The 27,135-nt window shown below is 40.1% G+C and overlaps 1 protein-coding gene across 1 annotated transcript; it reads left to right on the top strand.

Moving 5' to 3' along the window:
• On the top strand, window positions 1-25,992 carry LOC124121860 (DALR anticodon-binding domain-containing protein 3-like). The gene is made up of 12 exons (XM_048396969.1): window positions 1-200; window positions 2,094-2,416; window positions 4,870-5,180; window positions 7,400-7,470; window positions 8,454-8,638; window positions 10,055-10,113; window positions 11,623-11,705; window positions 13,638-13,761; window positions 15,379-15,437; window positions 18,016-18,132; window positions 19,425-19,493; window positions 25,521-25,992. Exons 1-12 carry the CDS (start codon window positions 12-14, stop codon window positions 25,638-25,640), a joined length of 1,710 nt encoding a protein of 569 aa, XP_048252926.1. The 5' UTR covers window positions 1-11; the 3' UTR covers window positions 25,641-25,992.
• The last annotated feature ends 1,143 nt before the right edge of the window (window positions 25,993-27,135 follow it).

Below are 27,135 nucleotides of genomic sequence, written 5' to 3' on the forward strand. Positions count from 1 at the left end.
TGTAAACAAGCATGGCGCAGTTTGTCCAACATGACCCGTCGGCGTTGAGAATTATTCACGTTTTGAAAGAAAGTTGTTGTCAGTTTTCCGCTAGCAAGGCTCTAGAATGGAAAAAGATTAGCATTTGCAAAAGGTCACGAGATCTGAAAGAAGGAGAATTTGTGATCCCTAAAGGAAGCACATCCAAAGCTATCGAAGAGGTGTGTTTACTGACGCATTATAGAGCCAAGAAAGCAGACATATTATATTAACTGACCGATAACGAGTTCCTGTGGCCCAGAGGGAAAAAATCCATGCCTTTGCTAATTTTGTCTTTTGGACATTTAAATAACAATCATTCAGTGTCCTAGAATATGACCTGACATTAATTTTGTCTGAAAGACTATATTTTAACATCTAAATTGATTGATAAACGTGGCTGCAAAGTGAATTTGATTAACATTTTCCTGAGCCATTATTGCAGAAAATCACTGAAACAATATATGCACATGCGCATGACACATGATTAGGCTCAGTTTCCATAAGTCAGTGTCACTCTAGGTGATGTGGAAATCTATACATTGCACATCTTGTAGCCTAAAGTAGCATCTAGTTGTAATAGGGAATGGAATCATCCCACAGATGAGATCCTTACCCTTGCATGCAGGTTCACCCCCTTGAACAAGGCGACCCGACCTCAGGTCAGAGGGTCAGTGGATAGAATCCCATCACGGAACTCTAATATTACATAACCACTACACTAAGATGTGCACAATATAACTGGTATACCACGATTGAAATGCCGGCAAATATGTGTCACAATGCGTAAACTTAAGTCACATTGAAATTATGAAATTCAGACTTTAGCATGTTTAGCATCTGATTCCAGCGATCGAAAAACCATATACTGTTCACTATCACTAGTATCAGCTTACTGTATAATGTGTCTATTATGTATGTGTTATTACCATAGCATCATCCAACATAACAAATGACAGATGAAGAACGGATGCAATATATTGTAGAGAATGTCACAATACATGAATCATTATTACAATAAATTGCAATTCAAAAGTCCTTACAGTATCCATCACAAGCTGCACTAGGGTAAAGTCGGGTAGCTAACTAGCAATAGCATTCGCTCATCACGCCGTAGACCATGCAGGGTTCGATTCATGGCATGGGTACAACGTGTGAAGCCCATTTCTGGTGTCCCCCATTTTGATATTGCTGGAATATTGCTAAAAGCGTCGTAAAACCAAACTCACTCCACCACTCACTCACTCACTCACTCACAAGCTGCACTATCACCATGTTCTCGCTTCTGTATGCTTTGCCTTTTCTTCCAGACTCCCTCCATTCTGCTGGAGTATCTTCAGTCTCTGGTACCCCAACTCAGCACTGTGGATCTACCTGTTATGCCTTTTCTTCCAGACTCCCTCCATTCTGCTGGAGTATCTTCAGTCTCTGGTACCCCGACTCAGCACTGTGGATCTACCTGTTATGCCCTTTTTTCCAGACTCCCTCCATTCTGCTGGAGTATCTTCAGTCTCTGGTACCCCGACTCAGCACTGTGGATCTACCTGTTATGCCTTTTCTTCCAGACTCCCTCCATTCTGCTGGAGTATCTTCAGTCTCTGGTACCCCGACTCAGCACTGTGGATCTACCTGTTATGCCTTTTCTTCCAGACTCCCTCCATTCTGCTGGAGTATCTTCAGTCTCAGCTACCCCGACTCAGCACTGTGGATCTACCTGTTATGCCTTTTCTTCCAGACTCCCTCCATTCTGCTGGAGTATCTTCAGTCTCTGGTACCCCGACTCAGCACTGTGGATCTACCTGTAATGCCTTTTCTTCCAGACTCCCTCCATTCTGCTGGAGTATCTTCAGTCTCTGGTACCCCGACTCAGCACTGTGGATCTACCTGTTATGCCTTTTCTTCCAGACTCCCTCCATTCTGCTGGAGTATCTTCAGTCTCAGCTACCCCGACTCAGCACTGTGGATCTACCTGTTATGCCTTTTCTTCCAGACTCCCTCCATTCTGCTGGAGTATCTTCAGTCTCAGCTACCCCGACTCAGCACTGTGGATCTACCTGTTATGCCTTTTCTTCCAGACTCCCTCCATTCTGCTGGAGTATCTTCAGTCTCAGCTACCCCGACTCAGCACTGTGGATCTACCTGTTACGTGTGTTGACGCGGACAAATACAATCATGCAAGGTTACATGTTGATAGACCAAAGAGTTTTTCAAATATCATCAGGCTGGTTGAACAAAGGGGAGACAACTATGGCAACTGTCAGCATAGATCTTCACATCCTGTGGTGCTGAACCCAGCAGACTTTCTTTGTATCAATGATGATGACTTCATAGCCACACCAGCTCATATCCGATATCTCATAGTGCTCCAGCATGTGAAACACTTACTATCTGCAAATGGGTAAGAAGCTTAAGAGAATTATGTCAGATGTGTGACAATTACGATGATAACAGAGCTCCAGATAAACTGCGTATCTGCGTAAAATATGCATCAGAAATGCAGAAATACGCAGTAAAATAAAATCCAAGTGTATCAAATACGCAACGAACATTACAGATACGCTACAAAAATAAAACTTGTGCGTATCATCAAAATATTGTGAAGTAACCCTGCGTATTCGATTAGCAAATCAGCAACTTATTTGCCTTGCCAAACTCCACGATGACAGTTACATCATGATCATTTGCCCTCACACTTTCTTGTGGAAGTATCGTGATATTTTGGAGTCCTATAAAGCTCTCGAACCCACACGACACCAGTTTGCAGGGACTAGATGAATAGTGTTTTCAAATATTTAACTCCAATATTCACATGTGTAAAAACTAGTGGGTAACAGAAATTTGAATACCCAGATAGAATTACTGATACCAAATGATTTTAAAATGCATGCGTAAAATACCCAAAACACCAAAAGCTTATCTGGAGCTCTTTGATAATATATGTATTTCATTCGGTATATATTATCTGAACTTTTAAGCCTTTAATTATGATAATCATGTTGTATGCATAAGGTTGTTACAAAGGTCTGTCATAGAAAACACAAGGTAAAAGTTCAAAATGCAAGATGGTTAAAACACCAAAGAGTGGCCTGGGCAAAGTGCGAAATTCAATATAAACAATTTATGAACAACACTGATGTAGAATAGTCCACTTAAGGATGAAGGATTGACAGTGTGGTTTTTTTTCCTGTTCATTGAGGTATGAACTGCACAGGGTATAACTAAAATGTCACCTCAGAAAAACGTCAACGAGCAAAAACGTCACTGATTGGCAAAAACGTCACCTCGCCTAAAGCAAATACTGCTCCTATTGCCTGGCGAAAACAGCACCTTACTCTTTTTTTACCTTGGTACCGAAATACATGAAATAAAACTCACAAACTTGCAAACACAAATAATTGTGAAATGTTAATCGCCTTAAAACAAGTTTACATTAGAAATTAGCCTCTATTCCAATTGATTGGAAGGCGCAACTAAAGTTATTGTGAAAACATGACATGCTTTGATTACCTCTACTCACATTAAGTCATTGTCAAGCTGAAACTGAGTCTGGCAGAAATGTTAAGAAATTAGACTACAGGTATACTATGTACAATGTATTTGATATTTATTTTAGTAAGTAGGAAAAAAATAGTAATTTTAATGATATTTCATATATATCTCCCCTTTCTGTCTGCAGCCGACATCACAAGAATGTTTCTACAGATAATAGATCATGTCCCCACCCAAGGAAAACACATATACTACAACATAACATTATAAAGCATGTAAATAAAGCATCCTACTACCGGTACATAAATCATTCTTATTGTTACTAAAAATAGAGGTGCCGTTTTCGCCCGACAATAAGTAGCCCTTTTCGCTGAAAACTCGGTGACATTTTGCTAAGGTGCCATTTTAGCCTGCACCCAATTGCACAACTGATTTGCAAACTGTATGAATCCGCATCGCATTAAAATCAGGCCTGATGACTTCGTGATGATACAGGTGAGCATAAAAGGAATTCCCTCGACTATAATTGGGATTCTCCGACATTTCGGTAGTGATGAATGTAGTCCCCTTCAGCGGCATGGCTTAATTTTTTGGATTCAATGGGAAATGAATGCAAGAAAACATGATCATTTCAGCTAATCTGAATACAGGAATTACACAATGAAAATTTATTATTTGAGGTTGTGTAAATGGCAGTGGCATGACTGATTACAGTGTATTACATTTACAATGGTCCTGGAAGCTCAATATAATCATATGTTTTACACTAATACGATATCTCTCTGTATTAAGATCTGAGGACACGTCCACATGTGATCGCGTCCGTGAGCACAGTGTGCCCTGATCGACCTCAGACCACCCAGCCTAAATGTATAATATGTGGGTTCTTGAGCCAATCTTGTGTCAGCATTCTAATACAATTCGGAAATATTGATTTTAACAAACGTAAACCAACGCAGGACTCAAATATGCCTTTTTGGTGTAGATGTAATGGAGCTCAGAAATTAAGGTTTGTATAAAATGTCCACAGATATATAATGTTTTGGCCTGCATTATCGGGAAAGGTTTCAAGATTCAGACAGCAGATATACTGGTCTTAATGCTTCGCTCACTCGTACAGATTATTGGCTACTCAGAAAGTTTACCTCCTATGGAAATGCCCTTAGATGTTCACAGAGGTATTGTATCAGAGGGAAAGTTTGGATATTAATGAGATTGAATGGTGCTTGTGAAATATCAGACGAACTATATTATACCAGTCAAAAACCAGTATAAATTTACATATTTGCCACTACATAGATACCCTGTTTGAATAATCAGTATTGTTTGGCATGATTCTGTCCACAACCTATGTGTTCACAGGTATCACATAGAGCAGGTTCCAGTTGCGAGGTCAGCCAAACTAGGTGACATTTCAGCTTCTCTTGGACTTGATTCCTGTGTATCAGCAACAGAAGATGAGAATCGTTGCCATGACGTCATGGCCAGATTGAGAGACTCTCGGTACAGGGAGCAGCTGGGTTCTTTGAATAAACAGAAAGATGATATTGAAGATGTTGATGAAGCTGGTGACAGACAACACGCTGTGTTTATTAACTTGAGACATTTCATGGAGGAAAACCATATAGATGCTGGAAAGACAGGGTTTGATAAGAATTTGTCTCTCGTGGATGGTGAGTCAAGTACCATGGTTACATTTCACCGTGTTTACCATATTTACAGTAACAGCTGATCTTAGCTCAGGGACGGTTGGGTAGCCTAGTGGTTAAAGCATTCGCTTGTCACGTCAAAGACCCGGGTTCGATTCTCAACAGGGGTACAATGTGTGAAGCCCATTTCTGGGGTCTCCCATCGTGATATTGCTGGAATATTGCTAAAAGCGGCCTAAAACCATACTCACTCATATATATTAGCAGTATTCTTTTAATGTTCTTTCGTTCTTATGCAATACCATGATATATTGCCTGTCCTTTGTACATGTTGTAGGTATTTTGTGACACTGTGGTTGCAATAGTGAGTTGTCTCCCTTTACTGACAGAGTTACACTCTCGGTAACATTACCAAGGCCGTAGTTAACTTTTTTTGACAGGGGGGGGTGGCAAATAAGATTATTAATTTCTTATTCACAAGGAAAAATGTTTTCTATGATCACCCCCCCCCCCCCCCCAAGAATCTTGAAAATTGTCCTCTAACCCCAAATGGAGTAATATTATAGTTTTGTTAATGTCTTTTGGAATACCAACATAGTGAATTTTGAAAAGGTTCACAACTGACCAAATTTCCCAGATGAATTTAACTTTTTGTTTGATCAGATTGGTTTGAGGTTGCAGACGACCGGAAAATCGCCCAACTTCCTGATTGATCAGATGAAAGGTCGTTCTGACGTGACCTGTAATGGGATGTCCCCAGATCTTTGTATAGTGGTTCCAGACCTGTGAAGATCCCATGCTTGCCGTAAAAGGTGACTATGCTTGTCGTAAGCAGCGACTAACGGGATCGGGTGGTCAGGCTCGCTGACTTGGTTGATGCATGTCATCGTGTCCCAATTGCATGGATCGCTGCTCATGATATCAATCACTGGATTGTCTGGTCCAGACTCGATTATTTACAGACCTCTGTCTTATATCTTGAATATTGCTGAGTGTAGCGTTAAACAACAAACTAAACAAAGTATAGTGGTTCCAAGCACTGTGTCTGTTAATGAGATTGCAGTTTCTTTCCCAGTGTTTCCATTTAGTACCGGTAAAAGCTGACTGTTACTCATGTATACTCATGTTACAGCATTAGCCAATCATCATGACGCAATCACATGATCATCCAACCTGCTCACTCACTTGTGCCATCCATCACTCCACATGCTCTCTGTCTATTCCTTCTTCATCCAGTTCTGTGACTTTAGTCACTAGTCCGAAGCCTGAGTCTGACCCGTGAAGATCTGGGTTAGAATAGGTCTTCAGAAACCCATGCTCGCCATAAAAGGTGACTATGCATGCCCCAAGAGGCAACTAACTGGATCGGGTGGTCAGGCTTGCTGAATTGGTTGATGCATGTCTTCGTATTCCAATCAATCAATGCTCATGATGTTAATCACTGGATTGTCTGGTGCAGACTCGATTATTTACAGACCGTCGTCATATAGCTGGAATATGGCTGAGTGCAGCGTTAAACCACAAACAAACAAACAAAAACTTATAAACTTTCTCCTGGTTCAGAAACATCAACTTACGTCACTCCATGAAGTAAACTAAGACTAAATCACACTTGTTTTGAAAATTATGCCAAAATACATGTTGTGATTTGTTATCATGGTAAACTCCCAAGTCTGTGGTACAGGCTGTTCACCATCTGTTGTTAAACCTCATCACCTGCAATACAGTCAGTTTGGCCGAGCCAGCCCATATCTGTCTCAGCAGTCAGCAGTCAGCATCCTCCGATATTATTCTCAATATGGTGGCTGAATGTTCATTTCTTTTCCGTAAGGTTATTGGAACTGTGAAGATTCTGGGGTAGAATAGGTCTTCAGCAACCCATGCTTGCCGTAAAAGGCGACTAACGGGATCGAGTGGTCAGGCTCGCTGACTTGCTTAATGCACGTCATCGATCCCAATTGCGTGGATCGATGCTCATGATATCAATCACTGGATTGTCTGGTCCATACTCGATTATTTACAGACCGCCGTCATATAGCTGGAATATTGCTGAGTGCGGCATTAAACAACAAACCAACCAACCAACCAACCTTAAGGTAATTGAAGTATTTCTCTATCATTAATTCATACTGTTATTACAAATGTTGTATGGCTGTTTTATGTCGAACATATGACTATAGCTGTGATGAACTGTTCCCAGCCAGTGAATGCATGATCAGTTTTTCCCTCTTCTTCTCCTTCAGTTTGTCATGAAGATGGTCCGACTGACAACGTCCTGCACATCTCAAGGTTAAAAGAATGTTTATCACAAACGGTAAAAAATGATGACAATTTTATGTCATTCCATGTTTAAAGCATCGAGCACTCTGCTAAAGGAGAGAAGCATGTTTTAAAAGTACAAGATGTATTATTTAGATAACACATAGAAAATTTGATTCCAGTCTGTAATGTTTATTACCGTATTCGACGTAATAAGCGCCCAGGGCGCTCTCAAAATTAGAAATAGGGGGCTCTTATTAGAATAAAATTTTGGTGAAATAAAAACAGTTGAAAGATTGTAAACTTCGTGGTTTATGCTAACAGCCTGAAATGATCTGTGTGTATTATACACGACAGATATATTTTTCCAGAATTTAATTGCCCGTAATTAAGGGTGCATATAACACACGAGTGCATATTATACACGAATAAATAAGTCTTGTGTACATTAATCAATCGGAAGGGGTGCTAATCGGGATTGTTCACTTGCCAATATATTAGCAAATATCGCTGTGGGCGCTTATTAGAGCGGGGCACTTATTACGTCGAATACGGTATTTAGATAGAGTCATGAAGTATCCAGAAGCTTGTCCAAGCTGGCCCAGTCACATTTTGTTTTGCAGAGTTGCATCCCTTGGGCATTACCAAAAACGTATGATCATAGATTCGAATCCCTGTATGCCCCGAATATGTTTCTAGGCTTTGTCGGCACCATACCCGTGCTCATGTTTTTCACCAAGATGGTAAACGTCTGAGACATGCATCACTCCAGACTAACCTCCAACATCCAACCAACATGCGGGGATATAACAGGAATACCGTTCATAGCAGCATTAAACTCATCTCGGCTCATTTCTTATGATACCAATCACTGGATTGCTTGGTCTAGACGTGATTATTTACAGGCCGCTATCAGGTCACAGGAATGTTGCTTTGTGCAGCATTAAAACAAAACAAACACACAAAAATTCCAAGACTCCCAAGGGGTGCCGATGTACTCGTAACATGAATGATGCTGACTGATGCTGTCTGCTGCAGATGGAGTCTACAGCACATGTGATACACGTGGTCTCCGAGAGTCGAGCCTTCACCCAGCAACAGACTGACCTATTGTTGAGGATTGCAGGGGTGGAGGGGTTGGTGGGACAGACCCATTTTGTCCTGGGGTCGGTTACAGGAAGGTCAGGCCAACCATGCAGCAAAACAGCTCAGGAGTTTATTCAGTGAGTATAATGTGGAGACTGGTAGTTTGGAATAAAAGATCTTGTTTAAGGAAGTGACTTTTTTTACCATTACACATGTTAAAGCCTTGTTGAGCTGGGCAGTCTTGTTGTTGGTTTAGAAGTGGATGCTGGATGCCTCTTGGGGGTCATATACCCGGTACTTTGTGCATGTTATGTCATGTTGGTTTGTCTGTTTCCTCAGTTTAGTGTAAGGTTGTCAGGTATTACCGGTATATCTGTAAATTGAGGTTCATTCTTTCCATGGTACGTATCACAGAGCTCCAGATAAGCTGCGCATCTGCGTAAAATACGCATCAGAAATGCAGAAATACGCAGTGAAATAAAATCCAAGCATATAAAATACGCAACGAACATTACAGATACGCTACAAAAATAAAACTTGTGCGTATCATCAAAATATTGTGAAGTAACCCTGCGTATTCGATTAGCAAATTAGCAACTTATTTTGAAATTATATACAGACATTCCGTCAACCTTGCCAAACTCCATGATGACAGTTACATCATGATCATTTGCCATCACACTTTCTTGTGGAAGTATCACAGTATTTTTGAGTCCTATAAAGCTCTCGAACCCACACGACACCAGTTTGCAGGGACTAGATGAATAGTGTTTTTAAATATTTAACTTAAATACCCACATGTGTAAAAACTAGTGGGTAACAGAAATTTGAATACCCAGATAGAATTACTGATACCAAATGATTGTAAATGCATGGGTAAAGTACCCACAACACCAAAAGCTTATCTGGAGCTCTGGTATCACAATGTCATTCTTTCATGCTCGATATATTGGGTGATTTCAAATTGGTTTTTTTATCATGTGTTTAATGTTATATACTTGCTAAATGCCTTTGATGCCCAGGAGCAGCATCCAGGGCCCCAAGATGGCTGTGTATTTATTGAATGAGTAAACATTATGTTGTACCAGCATCTTGTTTTGTTCCATTTATGAACTTCAATTCATACCTAAATGTATCAGATTGCTTCTGAATTAAAAATTTAGAATGATACAATATATCGTGATACGTATCGCAATATGGCCTTGTGCATTGCAAAATATTGTGATACACTTTAAACCTCAAATAACCATCCCTCATTGAGGGGTAATGAAAACAACAACAAAATCATTTGGAAGGATCTTACCTTGTTTTAAAGAAGGACTATTTTTTACAATCCACCATTCCAGTCGGGATGTGAGATATTGTAATTTGTGTCACATGTATTCATCATGGGGTGTTGTACAAAAGGAATTGTGACATGTGTGATGGACTTCAAACCTACAAGGGCTGCCAATTTGTCTTAGCACCTCTCTCACATATGACTCACATCTTCTCCTGTTTCTCTGAGGTATGTTTGAGAACAGGTTTTAAGCAGGAACTTGGTACATTTGTAGATTGAGGCTGGACCAGATGAGAGAGGCGTCCATCATGAAATATGGGGATGAAGTTCAAGGTAAGGCTTGTCACCATGGTAATTGCCATCAACTCATTTGTTTTCATTGAAATTCATGTCAATGCCATTCAAATGTTCGAACATTGTGATTGATTTACAATATTAAATGCAGAACATTATCTTCAAATATAAATATTTGATTTAGCACTTCCATTTGTTGCACATGTTCAAGAATAAGAGTTACTGCTGCTTTCAGTGAGATGTGGGGTTATTTGTGAACCCTTGTTGCTGCTTTTGCTCTGGATTTTCATGTCACAATGTGAAAGCAAATATATCCTGAACTCATATTACACTATTACAATTATATCTCATGGCCTGTCTCATGTCTGAAGTATCTCAACCTGAAACAAAGTACTCCTGTGAGATCAACCCCAAATCATTGTCGTTTAGTTCATGATGTGTGCTTCATATTCCCTTGATGTCCTTCATATGTCCATGAAACATCCTTGATGATGTCCTTCATATGTCCATGAAACATCCTTGATGTGTCCTTCATTTGTCCATGAAACATCCTTGATGATGTCCTTCATATGTCCATGAAACATCCTTGATGTGTCCTTCATTTGTCCATGAAACATCCTTGATGTGTCCTTCATATGTCCATGAAACATCCTTGATGATGTCCTTCATATGTCCATGAAACATCCTTGATGTGTCCTTCATTTGTCCATGAAACATCCTTGATGATGTCCTTCATATGTCCATGAAACATCCTTGATGTGTCCTTCATTTGTCCATGAAACATCCTTGATGATGTCCTTCATATGTCCATGAAACATCCTTGATGTCCTTCATTTGTCCATGAAACATCCTTGATGTGTCCTTCATATGTCCATGAAACATCCTTGATGATGTCCTTCATATGTCCATGAAACATCCTTGATGTGTCCTTCATATGTTCTTCATATGCCAGTCATGTCCTTCATATGCCACTAATGTTGATGATGTCCTTCATATGTCCATGAAATGTCCTTGATGTGTCCTTCATATGTTCTTCATATGCCAATCATGTCCTTCATATGTCCATGAAATATCCTTAATGTGTCCTTCATATGCCACTAATGTTGATGATGTCTTTCATATGTCCATGAAATGTCCTTGATGTGTCCTTCATATGTTCTTCATATGCCAATCATGTCCTTCATATGTCCATGAAATATCCTTAATGTGTCCTTCATATGCCACTAATGTTGATGATGTCTTTCATATGTCCATGAAATGTCCTTGATGTTTCCTTCATATGTTCTTCATATGCCAATCATGTCCTTCATATGTCCATGAAATATCCTTGATGTGTCCTTCATATGCCACTAATGTTGATGGTGTCCTTCATATGTCCATGAAATATCCTTGATGTGTCCTTCATATGCCACTAATGTTGATGATGTCTTTCATATGTCCATGAAATGTCCTTGATGTGTCCATGATATGTCCTTGAGTTCTGTGCACAGTGAGATATCTGCCATAATCTTCTTTGAACGTATGACAGTACCATGTTTCTTTGGGCAGGACAGGGATGGGAGACAACTCTGTCAGGGATGTCCTCAGCCAGCATTGCTTTCGAGATGTTGACTACATCCAGTAGAAACAGTGTAAGTACCTGGTGATGTTTGTTTGTTCACCACCCAGGATTGCTAGCCCTGTTTGTAATACAGTAAACTACAGTTGTGACGAACTCAAAGGGACCACTAACTCTAGTTCGTTATAACAATAGTTCATTATAATCATTATACAGCACATATACAGCAAATGACCAGGACCCAAAAAGCAGTTTGTTATCTCTGTCAGTTCGTTATAAACATGGATTACTGAGCAAAGGTACATGTATCAATATCACAATGAGGTCTTCTTATTATCATGGATGATAAAGATGCAGTCAGCAGTCTTCCAGCTATATCATGGTAGCCTGGAAGTATCAAGTCTGAACCAGGCCAACCAGTGGCTGATAGCATGAGCAACGCCCCACATGTATAGAATCCTTATGTGGCATTCAGAAGCTTTAGTATCAGTGAGGACAGGGATGGCTCAAGGATTTCAACTTTCTTTCAATGCAATGTTTCAGTTTATTTGTTTTTAGTTTGTTTGTTTGTTGTCTAACGCCCCCTCGGCATTATTCCAAATATAAGACGGCGGTCTGTAAATAATTGAGTCTGGACCAGACAATCCAGTGATTGACATCATGAGCATCGATCCACGTAATTTGGATACCATAACATGTATCTACTAAGTATGTGAGCCTGACACCCGATCCCATTAGTTGCCTCTTACGACAAACATAGTCGCCTTTTACAGCAAGCATGGGTTGCTGAAGACCTATTCTACCCCGGATCTTCACGGGGCTTTTGGTACAAGTGCTGGTACTTTATCAAGCATGTGATTGTTTCATACAGGTACCAGCACCTGTTCTAAAACATTACATTGAATTTCATTGATTGAAAGATTAAGGAAGTTAAAATCCATATGCCGTCCCCGCTTCATCTTTATGATATAATATAAGATAGCTACGCAATAAATCACAAATATCAATGAAGAACGAAGATTGGTTTAATTCACGATAAACCATTGTTCTATCATGACATCATTTCTGGAGATTCAAACATGCGTTCACAAGTAGATGGCATCGTACTGTGGGCGACGTTATTTTTTAGAGGGAAGTGTCCAGTGATTTGTTCCTCATGGATGTAGTTAGGCAACGTAGATAAATGCAATCGCTTCCAAAAGTGGAGAGATATTACCATCAGTAGTGGGAGAAAAGGTACCAATGAAAGGAACAGGGAACTGTTAATTGATGTGAAAATTGTGAGAATATGTGTGAAAGACCAAATTTAACCCCCCTGTTCATAAAATGGACTTGTCTCACATTGCCGTGATTGGAGAGTTATCATTATTTAAATATGGGTAAATATTTTTTGGAGCGTGTACTTTTTACTAACATCCTTAAAGAGGCTGTACGTAATGTTGATATCTCATATATGAAATAAATGATTCATGGTCGTGGTTTATCGTACAATAAAACACTGCAGGGAGAATAAACCACTCGGGGCTGCACCCGTCATGGCTTATTCTCCCTGCAGTGTTTTATTGTACGATAAAAACTCCCACTCATTGTTTATTTCTTTATAAGTAAAAATCAGCCACATCAAACAGCCAGAGACACGAACCCAGTTTTAGCCAGGATGCCAAGCAGCATGACCTACTGAGCCCTATGCTTTACACGGAGTTTGTCCTTGTGTAGGTACATGTATTATATATTTTGCTATTTGTATACTCTCAGATTTGAAAAGGGGCAGTCGGGTAGCCTAGTGGTTAAAGTGTTTGCTCGTCACACCACAGACCCAGGTTTGATTCCCGACATGGGTACAATATGGGAAGCCCATTTCTGGTGTCCCCCGCCGTGATATTGCTGGAATATTGCTAAAAACGGCATAAAACCATACTCACTCACTCACTCACTCAGATTTGACCATTTTCTGTTACATTATTTGATAGAGTCTCATGTTGCTATTTTTGTATTATTTGAACAGGTGAAGTTGGACGTGTCTGATGAGGACCGTATGGGTGCGGAGAACCGAGCGGGGGCATTTGTCATGTACAACTGTGCCAGATTGTCTACCCTCTTTACTCATTTTGAGGAGGCTGTTGAGAAAGGTTCAGATATATTAAAACAGATTCAGTCTTAAACAAACCTTATTTCTCTTGTAACATTCTCAAAATATAATTTAGGTCTCCTGTTTTTTAAGATAATTTACGTGACTCACCGACAAATTTTTTGTTGTTGGTCTGTCTCGTAAACCATCTAAAGTTAGAAATTTGTTTTTGAATGTTTACAGTTATTTTTAGGCCAACTTCCAATTAGATTTTGCAATTAGGTGCAATTAAAAAAACACAAAAGACTGTTGTTCGCAAGAAATGATGAATAATATAGACAGACAGACAGACAGATTTATTTGTATAAGGCCATTTGACCCATTGTACAAAATAATATGTATAATATATATAAAAATAGTTATTCTAGCAAAAAAACGAAAACATCCTTTATCTTTTTGTATGGTTTCACATTCCTACTTCCGCGATAGTGTGACCTTGGAGTTTGTTTTTCAATTATTAGTAGAAGAGTTCATCTGGAAGTTGAAAATTGTTTTAATAATATTTCCGAACACTTACAATAATTTTTAGGTAAATTTTTTTTGAAAGCAACTAATAAAAGAAAAAAGGCCTTTAAATAGCGAGTGCAAGTTCATCAAGGGAAGTGCAAATGTTGGTGAGCTGTTATATTATGTCATGAGATACAATCATTATATTCATCACATTTACCAGACCGCCTCCGTGATCTAGTGGTAGAGCGTCTGCCCGGAGAGCGGAAGGTCCGGGGTTTGATACCTGGCTGCGTCATACCAAAAGACGTTAAAAGATGGTACTTGTTGTTACCCTGTCTGGCGCTTGGCATTAAGGGGCTAAAACAAGGACTGGTCGGCTCGGAGTCAGTATACTGTGTCTGAGTGGGATATTCATGTTAAACTGCAGCATAGTATCTCAGTGAGCTAGCACTATAAATCGGCATCAGTCCGGACTAGTACAAGCAGTCACACAAACACACGTACGTACATGCATGTCGCTATATAAGTGCAATAATCTTGTATGCGATGTTAAACCCCATTTCACCTCACCTCACTTCACATTTACCAACACATACATTTAAACCATGAAATAAACTGACATGAAAGATATGTTGAGTTCCACTGTTAGACTAATGACTGATATAGGTTATATCATTGATGCTCCTTGTTCTTTACTTAATATCTAGAGAGCACTAAACGAGTGGACAGTCGTCTAATAGTTGCATCCCTTAGACGTGCCAGAAACCTATGATCATGGGTTTTAGTCATCATAAATAATGGTTCATCCTGATAATGTTTCTAATTTGTCAGCACCACACTCGTACTTGTGGGTTTCACCAAAGTGGTAAAGGTTTTAGACCTGCATGACTTCAGGCTTTCCTCCCACATCAAGTAGACGCACTGTCATACAACTGTAATACTGTACAAAGCGGCGTAAAATCCATCGCACTCACTCACTCTCTTCTTATTTTTCTGTCTCTTGACATTTTTACAAGAAGCAGCTTTTATGCCGCTTGATAATGTCATATATATCTCAGTGAATGAACCAAGAAATTAAGAGCTTCAGGACCATTGAAATATTACTTGTAATCTGTTACAAAGTCACCTGTTGTTTGCTTAGCTTATGATGAAAACCCTATTTCCCCAGGAATCTACCCACCACTCCCACCTGTTGCAGACGTCAAGTTTGAGCATCTTAGACAAGAGGTGAGTTGATTCAAACGTTATTTTTGATGCAGTGTTTGAAAGAAAAAACAATTGCCAGGCTTGCCAACAGGACCCACATACTATAGAAGCTGCCCTGACTAAACTTTTCAGGCCCTGACGACCCTAAGGACCCATACAAATTTGAAACTACGGGTCCGACAAAAGATCTACCTGCCACGGGCCTACGGGCAGGCACTTGTTTCAAACACTGCTTGGGTGTCGCCCTCCCAATGTGGTGAGTTAATTCAAACAATATTCTTGGGCGAAATTCCACATCTCAGATATCCTACTTACACATGTGCGCAATTAGTGAATGGAGTCCAGTTGCTGAGGACACTTTGTCACCAGAGGCCATTCCAGAGAGTGATTTGGGGTTACGTATTCAGCTTACTATGAACAGTTCATTGTGAACCTTTGTATTATAACCTAAACAGCTTTTCACCCCATTATGGGTCACGTCAGACCGACCTTGTGTGAACTTTGACCGACCAATGGAATGACTGACGAGAAGTCGACATTAGCCAATCAGAAGGCAGCTTTCTCGTGCTTTACGCCACTAATTTCAAATTGATGACTACGCTTCGAAACATATTTTGACAAATTCTCGATTAAAAATTTGAAACCTGAACAAAAGAACATTCTGGAATGGCTATTTGATAGTCTAGATTGTATGGATTCAGTCGTTAAGCCCGTAACTATCATTCGGAATACCCCATGTTAAAGTTTTCGAGGTTGCATGATTAGAAATCACATTCCGACTGTCACTTTCATGATCTGGTAAGCGACGCTCTGATTGGTTGGATGTAAGGTCGTTTTGACGTGATCCCTAATGGGATGTCCTCAGATCTTTGTGTAGCGGTAGCGAGAACTAAGGTCTGATTTTAATGAGATTGGACCCGCTCCTTCTTTTGGGTATTCAGATGTAAAAAATGGTTCCATTGCTTGTATATTGTGTTCTCTCAGCTCAACTGGTAACGTTTAGATTTTGGTTTCCAAGTACATGTAATTATTTTTACCCAAGTATTGTTTCCAGTGTCGTCTTATGTGCCTAACATAGGTGACAACACCATTTTAAAAGAAGTCCTGAATGAATTGTCATTGCACTTAGGGAAATTGTACAAAGTTAAGCAAAGAATACTTCTGTCTGCTTGGGATTCCTTTTTGAATTACTTTTTAACTTATTTGTCGTAGTATTATTGCTGTCATTGGCGTGCATGTTTTGGGAGCTGAACACAAGTTTGTCTTGTACGCTACACCTGTGGTAAAATACTGTTAATGTGTGGTAACTGTTGTTAACCTGTTCTAACCTATTGTCTTGCAGTTTAACCTGTCATGACCTATTGTATACACATTTGTATTGTTGTGAACATGTCTGTGTCCATGTGATGGAGTACAAAATTGTGCTTTTCCATTTTTCATTCTTGTATGCTCTATGCAGCAGACCTAATTCAAAATTTACATATACCGGTAGTTTTAGTTTCAGTAAATGTGCCATCGTGTCAATTTTCTGTCTAGTCCATCACTTGCTTGTCTGGTTTGGTAACATGCTGCCATTGCATGTCCGGAGTACTACGCGTCAGATCCCAAATACTATCTTTTTATGCAAATTGTGTGAGTGACAGGTACTACCAGTAGGGCAGGACATGCTTACCATTTTTACGAACACCTGGTGTTCAGTGATCCTTCTATTAAATTTCCATGGCCATTTTGCCTTTTAGTCCCACTTGAATGCTTACCATTTTTACGAACACCTGGTGTTCAGTGACTCTTCTATTAAATTTCCAAGGCTATTTTGCCTTTTAGTCCCACTTGAATGCTTACCATTTTTACGAACACCTGGTGTTCAGTGACCCTTCTATTAAATTTCCAAGGCCATTTTGCCTTTTAGTCCCACTTGAATGCTTACCATTTTTACGAACACCTGGCGTTCAGTGATCCTTCTATTAAATTTCCAAGGCTATTTTGCCTTTTAGTCCCACTTGAATGCTTACCATTTTTACGAACACCTGGTGTTCAGTGACCCTTCTATTAAATTTCCAAGGCCATTTTGCCTTTTAGTCCCACTTGAATGCTTACCATTTTTACGAACACCTGGTGTTCAGTGATCCTTCTGTTAAATTTCCAAGGCCATTTTGCCTTTTAGTCCCACTTGAATGCTTATCATTTTTACGAACACCTGGTGTTCAGTGACTCTTCTATTAAATTTCCAAGGCTATTTTGCCTTTTAGTCCCACTTGAATCTGTATTGCCGGATAATCGAGAGTAGATGTTCTCTAGCGTTATGTTTTTATTTAACATGTTATATGTCAGGAAGAGAATATTTGGAGAATAAGTGAGTGACCTTTTCCCCTGATGAAGGAGTAAGCATATACTCCGAAACATTGTGTTCCTCATAATAAAGAAGTTGACATTCATATATTCTCTTCCTTATGTCTATCACTTCTAAATGCCTTTCAAAGACCTGATGTTAAATGTCCGCGGAATCCATAAATCAATTCTTCTGTTTTCCCTTTTATTACCAGCAAGGTTTTTTTCGTTCAAATTTACAGTGCTTTATACATGACCTTGTGTTCCCCAGGAGGAATGGGAGCTTATGTTTAACTACATCTACCCATACCCTGACCTCGTGGAACAGTGCGTGGAGAAAGTGGCGCCCTCTGCTGGAGACATACAGGCTCGCATACACACACACAAGGTACCTGACTGTACAAGGCTTCTTTGTACAACAACCTAAGACAATTTAAAATGAAACCTTTTACTAAATGACTGTACAAGCTGTACAACAACCTATGCCTGACAATATAGAATGAAACCTTTTACTAAATGACTGTACAAGCTGTACAACAACCTATGCCTGACAATATAGAATGAAACCTTTTACTAAATGACTGTACAAGCTGTACAACAACCTATGCCTGACAATATAGAATGAAACCTTTTACTAAATGACTGTACAAGCTGTACAACAACCTATGCCTGACAATATAGAATGAAACCTTTTACTAAATGACTGTACAAGCTGTACAACAACCTATGCCTGACAATATAGAATGAAACCTTTTACTAAATGACTGTACAAGCTGTACATCAACCTATGCCTGACAATATAGAATGAAACCTTTAACTAAATGACTGTACAAGCTGTACAACAACCTATGCCTGACAATATAGAATGAAACCTTTTACTAAATGACTGTACAAGCTGTACAACAACCTATGCCTGACAATATAGGATGCAATCTTAACTACATACAGAACTACCTGTATGGTAGAACTGGAGAACCAGTGACTTGGGTAGGGATATGGAAATAGGCTCCATCCATCTGCCTGCCCTTAAGAAGGTTTTACTTCCCGGAATAACCATGCAATATTTCAGTGTGAGTGAGTATGGTTTTTCGCCGCTATTATCAATAGTCCAGCAATATCACGGCAGGGGACACCAGAATGGGCTTCACACATTGTACCTATGTCGGGAATCGAACCCATGCCTTCAGCGTGACAAGCGAACTCTTTAACCACTATACTACCCTGTCGCCCCATTTCATTGTGAAGGTTCATATTATGCTTGAGTTGTGCTAAGCTGGTGCCTCTTGTTTTTAACATATTTGATGTTCTTTTAATAATTTTTTAACTTTAAGACGTATTTACCTTAAAGGTAGGGCTTGTTTGGAAAACTCATACACCTTTTATCATTACTCTTTGAAATTTTGCATATTTTAAGGCTACGTTTTCACTACGATTTCAGATTATTTATCCACAACTGTCCTCAGGTTGGAGTCTTTACATTTCATCATTGAAGAACAAGTGGTGTGCACTATGTTTGTGAGGAGATAAATTCTGAGACAATGGTGTCAAGTTGTACTCTCCAAATTTCATTAAGTCACTCGGCTTCAGTTGACAGGATCTCAGTAGAGTTCAAAACCTGACTGAAAGAAACTTGGAGATATGTTTACTCACAGAATCATGTTTCAGCTGTGACTGTTTCAGATCAGTAACTTCCTCATCAACTTGAGTCGGTGCCTGAGCTCCTACTACAGCAGAGTGCACATCCTCGGGGTGAGTCGACATCACCAGAAGCCCTATACACTTACCAAGAGCCTTCCGAAGAACCTTCCCCAGAACCTGCATCAAAAACTTCCCTGTATCCTTCCTCAGAACCCCAATCAGAAGTTCATTATTACCTTCCCCAGAACCTCCATCGCAACTTCCATATATCCCTCCCCAGAACTACTATCGGAACTTCCCTATAACCTTACTCAGAACCTGCATCGCAACTTCCATATATCCCTCCCCAGAACCTCCATCGGAACTTCCCTATAACCTTACTCAGAACTACTATCGGAACTTCCCTATAACCTTACTTAGAACCTGCATCGCAACTTCCGTATATCCTTCCCCAGAACTTCTATCGGAACTTCCCTATAACGTTACTCAGAACCTCCATCGCAACTTCCATATATCCCTCCCCAGAACTACTATCGGAACTTCCCTATAACCTTACTCAGAACCTCCATCGGAACTTCCGTATATCCTTCCCCAGAACCTCAATCGGAACTTCCCTATAACCTTACTCAGAACCTGCATCGCAACTTCCGTATATCCTTCCCCAGAATCTCCATCGGAACTTCCCTATAACCTTACTCAGAACCTCCATCGGAACTTCCCTATAACCTTACTCAGAACCTGCATCGCAACTTCCGTATATCCTTCCCCAGAATCTCCATCGGAACTTCCCTATAACCTTACTCAGAACTACTATCGGAACTTCCCTATAACCTTACTCAGAACCTGCATCGGAACTTCCGTATATCCTTCCCCAGAACCTCCATCGGAACTTCCCTATAACCTTACTCAGAACCTGCATCGCAACTTCCGTATATCCTTCCCCAGAATCTCCATCGGAACTTCCCTATAACCTTACTCAGAACTACTATCGGAACTTCCCTATAACCTTACTCAGAACCTGCATCGCAACTTCCGTATATCCTTCCCCAGAACCTCCATCGGAACTTCCCTATAACCTTACTCAGAACCTGCATCAAAACTTCCCTGTATCCTTCCCCAGAACTACTATCGGAACTTCCCTATAACCATACTCAGAACCTGCATCAAAACTTCCCTGTATCCTTCCTCAGAACCCCAATCAGAAGTACATTATTACCTTACTCAGAACCTGCATCGCAACTTCCATATATCCTTCCCCAGAACCTCCATCGGAACTTCCCTATCTACTTCCTCAGAACCTCCATCAGAACTTCCCTATCTACTTCCCCAGAACCTCAATTGGAACTTCCCTATAACCTTATTCAGAACCTGCATCGCAACTTCCGTATATCCTTCCCCAGAATCTCCATCGGAACTTCCCTATAACCTTACTCATAACTACTATCGGAACTTCCCTATAACCTTACTCAGAACCTGCATCGGAACTTCCGTATATCCTTCCCCAGAACCTCCATCGGAACTTCCCTATTACCTTACTCAGAACCTGCATCAAAACTTCCCTGTATCCTTCCCCAGAACTACTATCGGAACTTCCCTATAACCTTACTCAGAACCTGCATCAAAACTTCCCTGTATCCTTCCTCAGAACCCCAATCAGAAGTACATTATTACCTTACTCAGAACCTGCATCGCAACTTCCATATATCCTTCCCCAGAACCTCCATCGGAACTTCCCTATCTACTTCCTCAGAACCTCCATCGGAACTTCCCTATCTACTTCCCCAGAACCTCCATTGGAAATTCCCTTTATCCTTCCCCAGAACCTCCATTGGAAATTCCCTATCTACATCCCCAGAACCTCCATCGGAACTTCCCTATCTACTTCCCCAGAACCTCCATTGGAAATTCCCTTTATCCTTCCCCAGAACCTCCATTGGAAATTCCCTATCTACTTCCCCAGAACCTCCATTGGAAATTCCCTATCTACTTCCCCAGAACCTCCATCGGAACTTCCCTTTATCCTTCCCCAGAACCTCCATCGGAACTTCCCTATCTACTTCCCCAGAACCTCCATTGGAAATTCCCTTTATCCTTCCCCAGAACCTCCATTGGAAATTCCCTATCTACTTCCCCAGAACCTCCATTGGAAATTCCCTATCTACTTCCCCAGAACCTCCATCGGAACTTCCCTTTATCCTTCCCCAGAACCTCCATCGGAACTTCCCTATATCCTCCCTCAGAACCCCTATCAGAAGTTCATTAAATCCTTCCCCAGAAAAAGTCCAGTTTCAACCCTTGCTGAACTAGGCTGGAATATTATGGAGTTATATTTTGGCTGGTGCATATTTTTGACTATATGCATAGTCCAATCAAAATTGCGAAATGAAATCGACATCTGGATCTAAACCACTGTGCAGATTAGTAGATTACGGTTGATTGCAGAATTTTCAAAGCATCTGTACCATCAACTTAGCGTCAACAGATATTTTCTCTAAATCTTTTCATGTTTTTAATCAAGGTGCTCATGTGATTTGATGCGTTTTGCAAAGCCAGACCTGTTTTATTATGTCTCCCCCAGAATGGAGGGAGACTTATTGTTTTTGGCACGGTTCCCGTCGGCGTCGGCGTCGGCGTTCCCACCGTTTCCGGACCATAACTCAGAAACCGTTTAATATTTTTTCGCGAAACTTTGTATACACATTAACCCAGAACTGAAGTGGTGCCTTTTGCTATTTAGAGATTTTTGACATTTTTATTTCTTCTCGTTTCCATGGAGATAACTTGAACATAGACTCTGAATGGGGGTAAGCTTGGTTTCCGGACCATAACTCGGAAAGCGTTTAATATTTTTTCGCGAAACTTTGTATACACATTAACCCAGCACTGAAGTGGTGCCTTTTGCTATTTAGAGATTTTTGACATTTTTATTTCTTCTTGTTTCCATGGAGATAACTTGAACATAGACTCTGAATTGGGGTAAGCTTGGTTTCCGGACCATAACTCGGAAACCGTTTAATATTTTTTCGCGAAACTTTGTATACACATTAACCCAGCACTGAAGTGGTGCCTTTTGCTATTTAGAGATTTTTGACATTTTTATTTTTTCTCGTTTCCATGGAGATAACTTGAACATAGACTCTGAATGGGGGTAAGCTTGGTTTCCGGACCATAACTCAGAAACCGTTTAATATTTTTTTGCGAAACTTTGTATACACATTAACCTAGCACTGAAGTGGTGCCTTTTGCTATTTAGAGATTTTTGACATTTTTATTTTTTCTCGTTTCAATGGAGATAACTTGAACATAGACTCTGAATGGGGGTAAGCTTGGTTTCCGGACCATAACTCAGAAACCGTTTAATATTTTTTCGCGAAACTTTGTATACACATTAACCCAGCATTGAAGTGGTGCCTTTTGCTATTTAGAGATTTTTGACATTTTTATTTTTTCTCGTTTTCATGGAGATAAGTTAAACATAGACTCTGAATGGGGGTAAGCTTGGTTTCCGGACCATAACTCGGAAACCGTTTAATATTTTTTCGCGAAACTTTGTATACACATTAACCCAGCACTGAAGTGGTGCCTTTTGCTATTTAGAGATTTTTGACATTTTTATTTTTTCTCGCTTCCATGGAGATAACTTGAACATAGGCTCTGAATGGGGGTAAGCTTTGTTTCCAGACGATAACTCAGAAACTGTTTAATATTTTTTCGCGAAACTTTGTATACACATTAACCCAGCACTGAAGTGGTGCCTTTTGCTATTTAGAGATTTTTGACATTTTTATTTTTTCTCGTTGCCATGGAGATAAGTTGAACATAGACTCTGAATGGGGGTAAGCTTGGTTTCCGGACCATAACTCAGAAACCGTTTAATATTTTTTCGCGAAACTTTGTATACACATTAACCCAGCACTGAAGTGGTGCCTTTTGCTATTTAGAGATTTTTGACATTTTTATTTTTTCTCGTTTTCATGGAGATAAGTTAAACATAGACTCTGAATGGGGGTAAGCTTGGTTTCCGGACCATAACTCGGAAACCGTTTAATATTTTTTCGCGAAACTTTGTATACACATTAACCCAGCACTGAAGTGGTGCCTTTTGCTATTTAGAGATTTTTGACATTTTTATTTTTTCTCGCTTCCATGGAGATAACTTGAACATAGGCTCTGAATGGGGGTAAGCTTTGTTTCCAGACGATAACTCAGAAACTGTTTAATATTTTTTCGCGAAACTTTGTATACACATTAACCCAGCACTGAAGTGGTGCCTTTTGCTATTTAGAGATTTTTGACATTTTTATTTTTTCTCGTTGCCATGGAGATAAGTTGAACATAGACTCTGAATGGGGGTAAGCTTGGTTTCCTGACCATAACTCAGAAACCGTTTAATATTTTTTCGCGAAACTTTGTATACACATTAACCCAGAACTGAAGTGGTGCCTTTTGCTATTTAGAGATTTTTGACATTTTTATTTCTTCTCATTTCCATGGAGATAACTTGAACATAGACTCTGAATGGGGGTAAGCTTGGTTTCCGGACCATAACTCGGAAACCGTTTAATATTTTTTCGCGAAACTTTGTATACACATTAACCCAGCACTGAAGTGGTGCCCATTAGTTGTTTGAAATTTCTAGGAGTTCTATTTTTGTCGCTGTTATCTAGTAATGGAGGGTGGGAATGAAGAGATGGGGTTTAACGTGAAGTAAACGAATGAATGGGGGTTAGGGGAGTGGGGGGAGACATATGTTTTTACGAGTAAAAACACTTTCTAGTTACAATATAGATTGATTATCAATCAGATCGTCTTTACTTGCCGCCGTCAATTAAGTTTGAAGCAAATGCAAGTGATATGAGATGTGGATCTAAGAGGTCAAAAGGAGGGGCATAGAAGGGACATAACTTGCAATAGCCACTGGTGGCGCTACTAGTTCGGCAAGGATGGAAATTGGACTTTTAAAGTCTGTTTACTCCCTTGCTTCGGGAAGATGAGAAGTTTCCTGGTAATTGACAACTAAATGGGAATCAAGTTGTCACTATAGCTGTAGGGTAACACTTATACAAGAATGACTCACTTCTGAAATGAAAGCACTAACTGCTGTTATCTTGCTGGTTGTCAATCATATTTATCTGCCACCAGTCTCATTAAAGTCAGATCTGTAGATCCAATATGATATCTCTCTGCATGAATATCTCAGGACACCGACATTTGGTGGTCACGTCAGGTGAACTTTTTAATCAGCCAATCAGCTCAAGGCTTCTAATTCTAAATGCTCAGTGAGTGAAGCATTCAGAGATGAATATCTGATTAATGTATCTCAAAAACAAATGTAACTGGGGAGTTCCAAATGAAAAAAATAAAAGTCACGCTATTATGTTGTTGTGGATATTCCATACCATGGGCGGATACAGAGGGGGCAACAATCTATATTTCTGTATAAATTACCACCAAAGACAATAAATAGATCTTAATTGTGCACCCCCCCTTTTCAAAAAAGCTGTATCTGCCCATGCATACATCGATCCTGTATCAAGGGTACATTTGCTCTGTAGCAGTTTCATTTGGTGGGATCAAAATCTCCAAATCAAGGTGTTAAAGGAACGAGGTCGAATCTTCTGATGGGCTCATGAGCCTTATTCAGACAAGGCGGTCAAAGTTTGCTCAGGGTTGTCTTGACCTTTTGAGGGGACGTGAAATGTTTACACAGTGCAGTATTGTATCAGAGAACAAGATTTGATTCAATGAAAATGAGCTGCCACTTCACTCATTGACCCGTGAAGATCCGGGGAAGAATCGGTCTTCAGCAACCTATGCTTGCCATAAATGGCGACTATGCTTGTCGTAAAAGGCGACTAACGAGATTGGGTGGTCAGGCTCACTGACTTGGTTGATGCATGTTATCGTATCCCAATTGCGTGGATAGATGCTCATGATGTAAATAACTGGATTGTCTGGTCCAGACTCAATTATTTACAGACCGCCGTCATATAGCTGGAATATTGCTGAGTGCAGCGTTAAACAAACAAACAAACACGACACATCACTCATTACTCAAATGGTCTGTTTCAAGATAACTGGTCCAAATCTATGCTTGATGTTGATTAACATTAACAACCCTGCTGATCTTGTCCCCAGGACGGCAGGCCCCATCTTCTGCCGCTGATGTACGCACGGCTTCACCTGATGAGAGCTGCCCACCGCGTCATCAAGAATGGTCTTAACCTGATGGGGATACAGCCCTTCTCGCAGCTGTAACAGTCGCGCCATATCACTCTGACAGTTGGTGTGGGGCTGGCACAGTGACAGTTCCAGAAACACTTATGGACTAGAGATTGACAAGACATTAAAGCAGAGATGAAGACGATAATTTGTTAATTCAACAATACAGCTTACACACATATGTAATATATAAAAGAAAATTACGTATTTTTTCCAATCTCCATAGACAGTCTCCATGGTGTAGACTATCTGCCTGGACAGCGGAAGATCGGTAGTTCGATCCCCAGCCACATCGTACTAAAAGGTGTTAAATGATAATACTTGTTGTTACCCTGCCTGGCGCTTGGCATTAAGAGAATAAAACAAAGTCTGGTCTTCTCCAGATTCACATGGGGTGTTGATGTTTAACTGCAGCATGGTAGCACTATGAAACCAGCGTTAATTCGGAAAAAAGTACAAGACTAACGAGATCTGGTGGTCAGGCTCGCTGACTTGGTTGATGCATGTTATCGTATCCCAATTGCGTGGATCGATGCTCATGATGTCAATCACTGGATTGTGTGGTCCAGACTCGATTATTTACAGACCGCCATCATATAGCTGGAACATTGCTGAGTGCCGCGTTAAACAACAAACCAACGAACAAAGTGATTACCGTATTTTCTTGAGTATAGTGCGCACTTTTTTTCCAAAAAACACAGCTGTGTGGAAGGGGGTGCGCATTATACACGAATTAAGAGTTTGGATGTTTTTTTCCCCCATGGAAAGACATTACCGTGAGCACGAAACACCGGAAATACCATGTCAACAAATCCATACTGAAGTACGCAAAATAATCATGTAATTACACTGTCTGGCTATAAAAAGTGTTATTTGTATATCTGGACTTATGTTTGTAACTTATTTCATTAATTTTATTCAAAATTCCTTTTAATATTGTTTTTATTAATTTCGGCGAAATCGTGTGTGAAGCGATCGGAAGATCGCACAACTCACCGTTATTAACAGCAACCACGGTACGATATGAAGTGGACCATAATCACACTCGGAGACAATCTGCTGCAAGCCATTGTACAAATGGCGTTGCTATAGGGTTTGGGTTAAATGCTTCATTATTATTGCTCAAGCCCAGTTGCTTTTCAGTTGAAATGCATTTTAACATATGTGGGGTACTTCTTAACGAGGTTGGGGGGAGTGTAGTCTATTATTACTGCATGGTTATGGGTGCTGTAGAAACACGTGGTATTGTTTACATTACAGCAGTGCCCGCCTTCTGTGTGTAAACTACGTCATACGTGACGTCATCAGTGTTTTGGGATCACGTCATCGCCAGTAATGATTGATTGAATCGCCCATACACGTCTTTGTTGTCGTTTGCTATTTGTTATGGGATGTTTTCTTGATTAATATGTCGGTTTCCAAACATCAGCCGGTACATTTGTATTGCAGATGCCATCCAGTTTATCCTATCGGGTTGCGCCTGTTCTTGAAAGTGTAGCTTATATCAATGACAACATGACAATTATATATA

Source organism: Haliotis rufescens, unplaced genomic scaffold (assembly GCF_023055435.1).
Source record: "Haliotis rufescens isolate VD_foot unplaced genomic scaffold, xgHalRufe1.0.p SCAF_16, whole genome shotgun sequence".
In the NCBI taxonomy this organism is placed as follows: domain Eukaryota; kingdom Metazoa; phylum Mollusca; class Gastropoda; order Lepetellida; family Haliotidae; genus Haliotis; species Haliotis rufescens.

Coding starts and splice junctions, on each gene's coding strand:
- LOC124121860 (XM_048396969.1), top strand. CDS start 12: ATGGCGCAGTTTGTCCAACATGACCCGTCGGCGTTGAGAATTATTCAC. Junction 10,114..11,622: donor ATATGGGGATGAAGTTCAAG/GTAAGGCTTGTC, acceptor TTCTTTGGGCAG/GACAGGGATGGGAGACAACT. Junction 18,133..19,424: donor CTCGCATACACACACACAAG/GTACCTGACTGT, acceptor TGACTGTTTCAG/ATCAGTAACTTCCTCATCAA.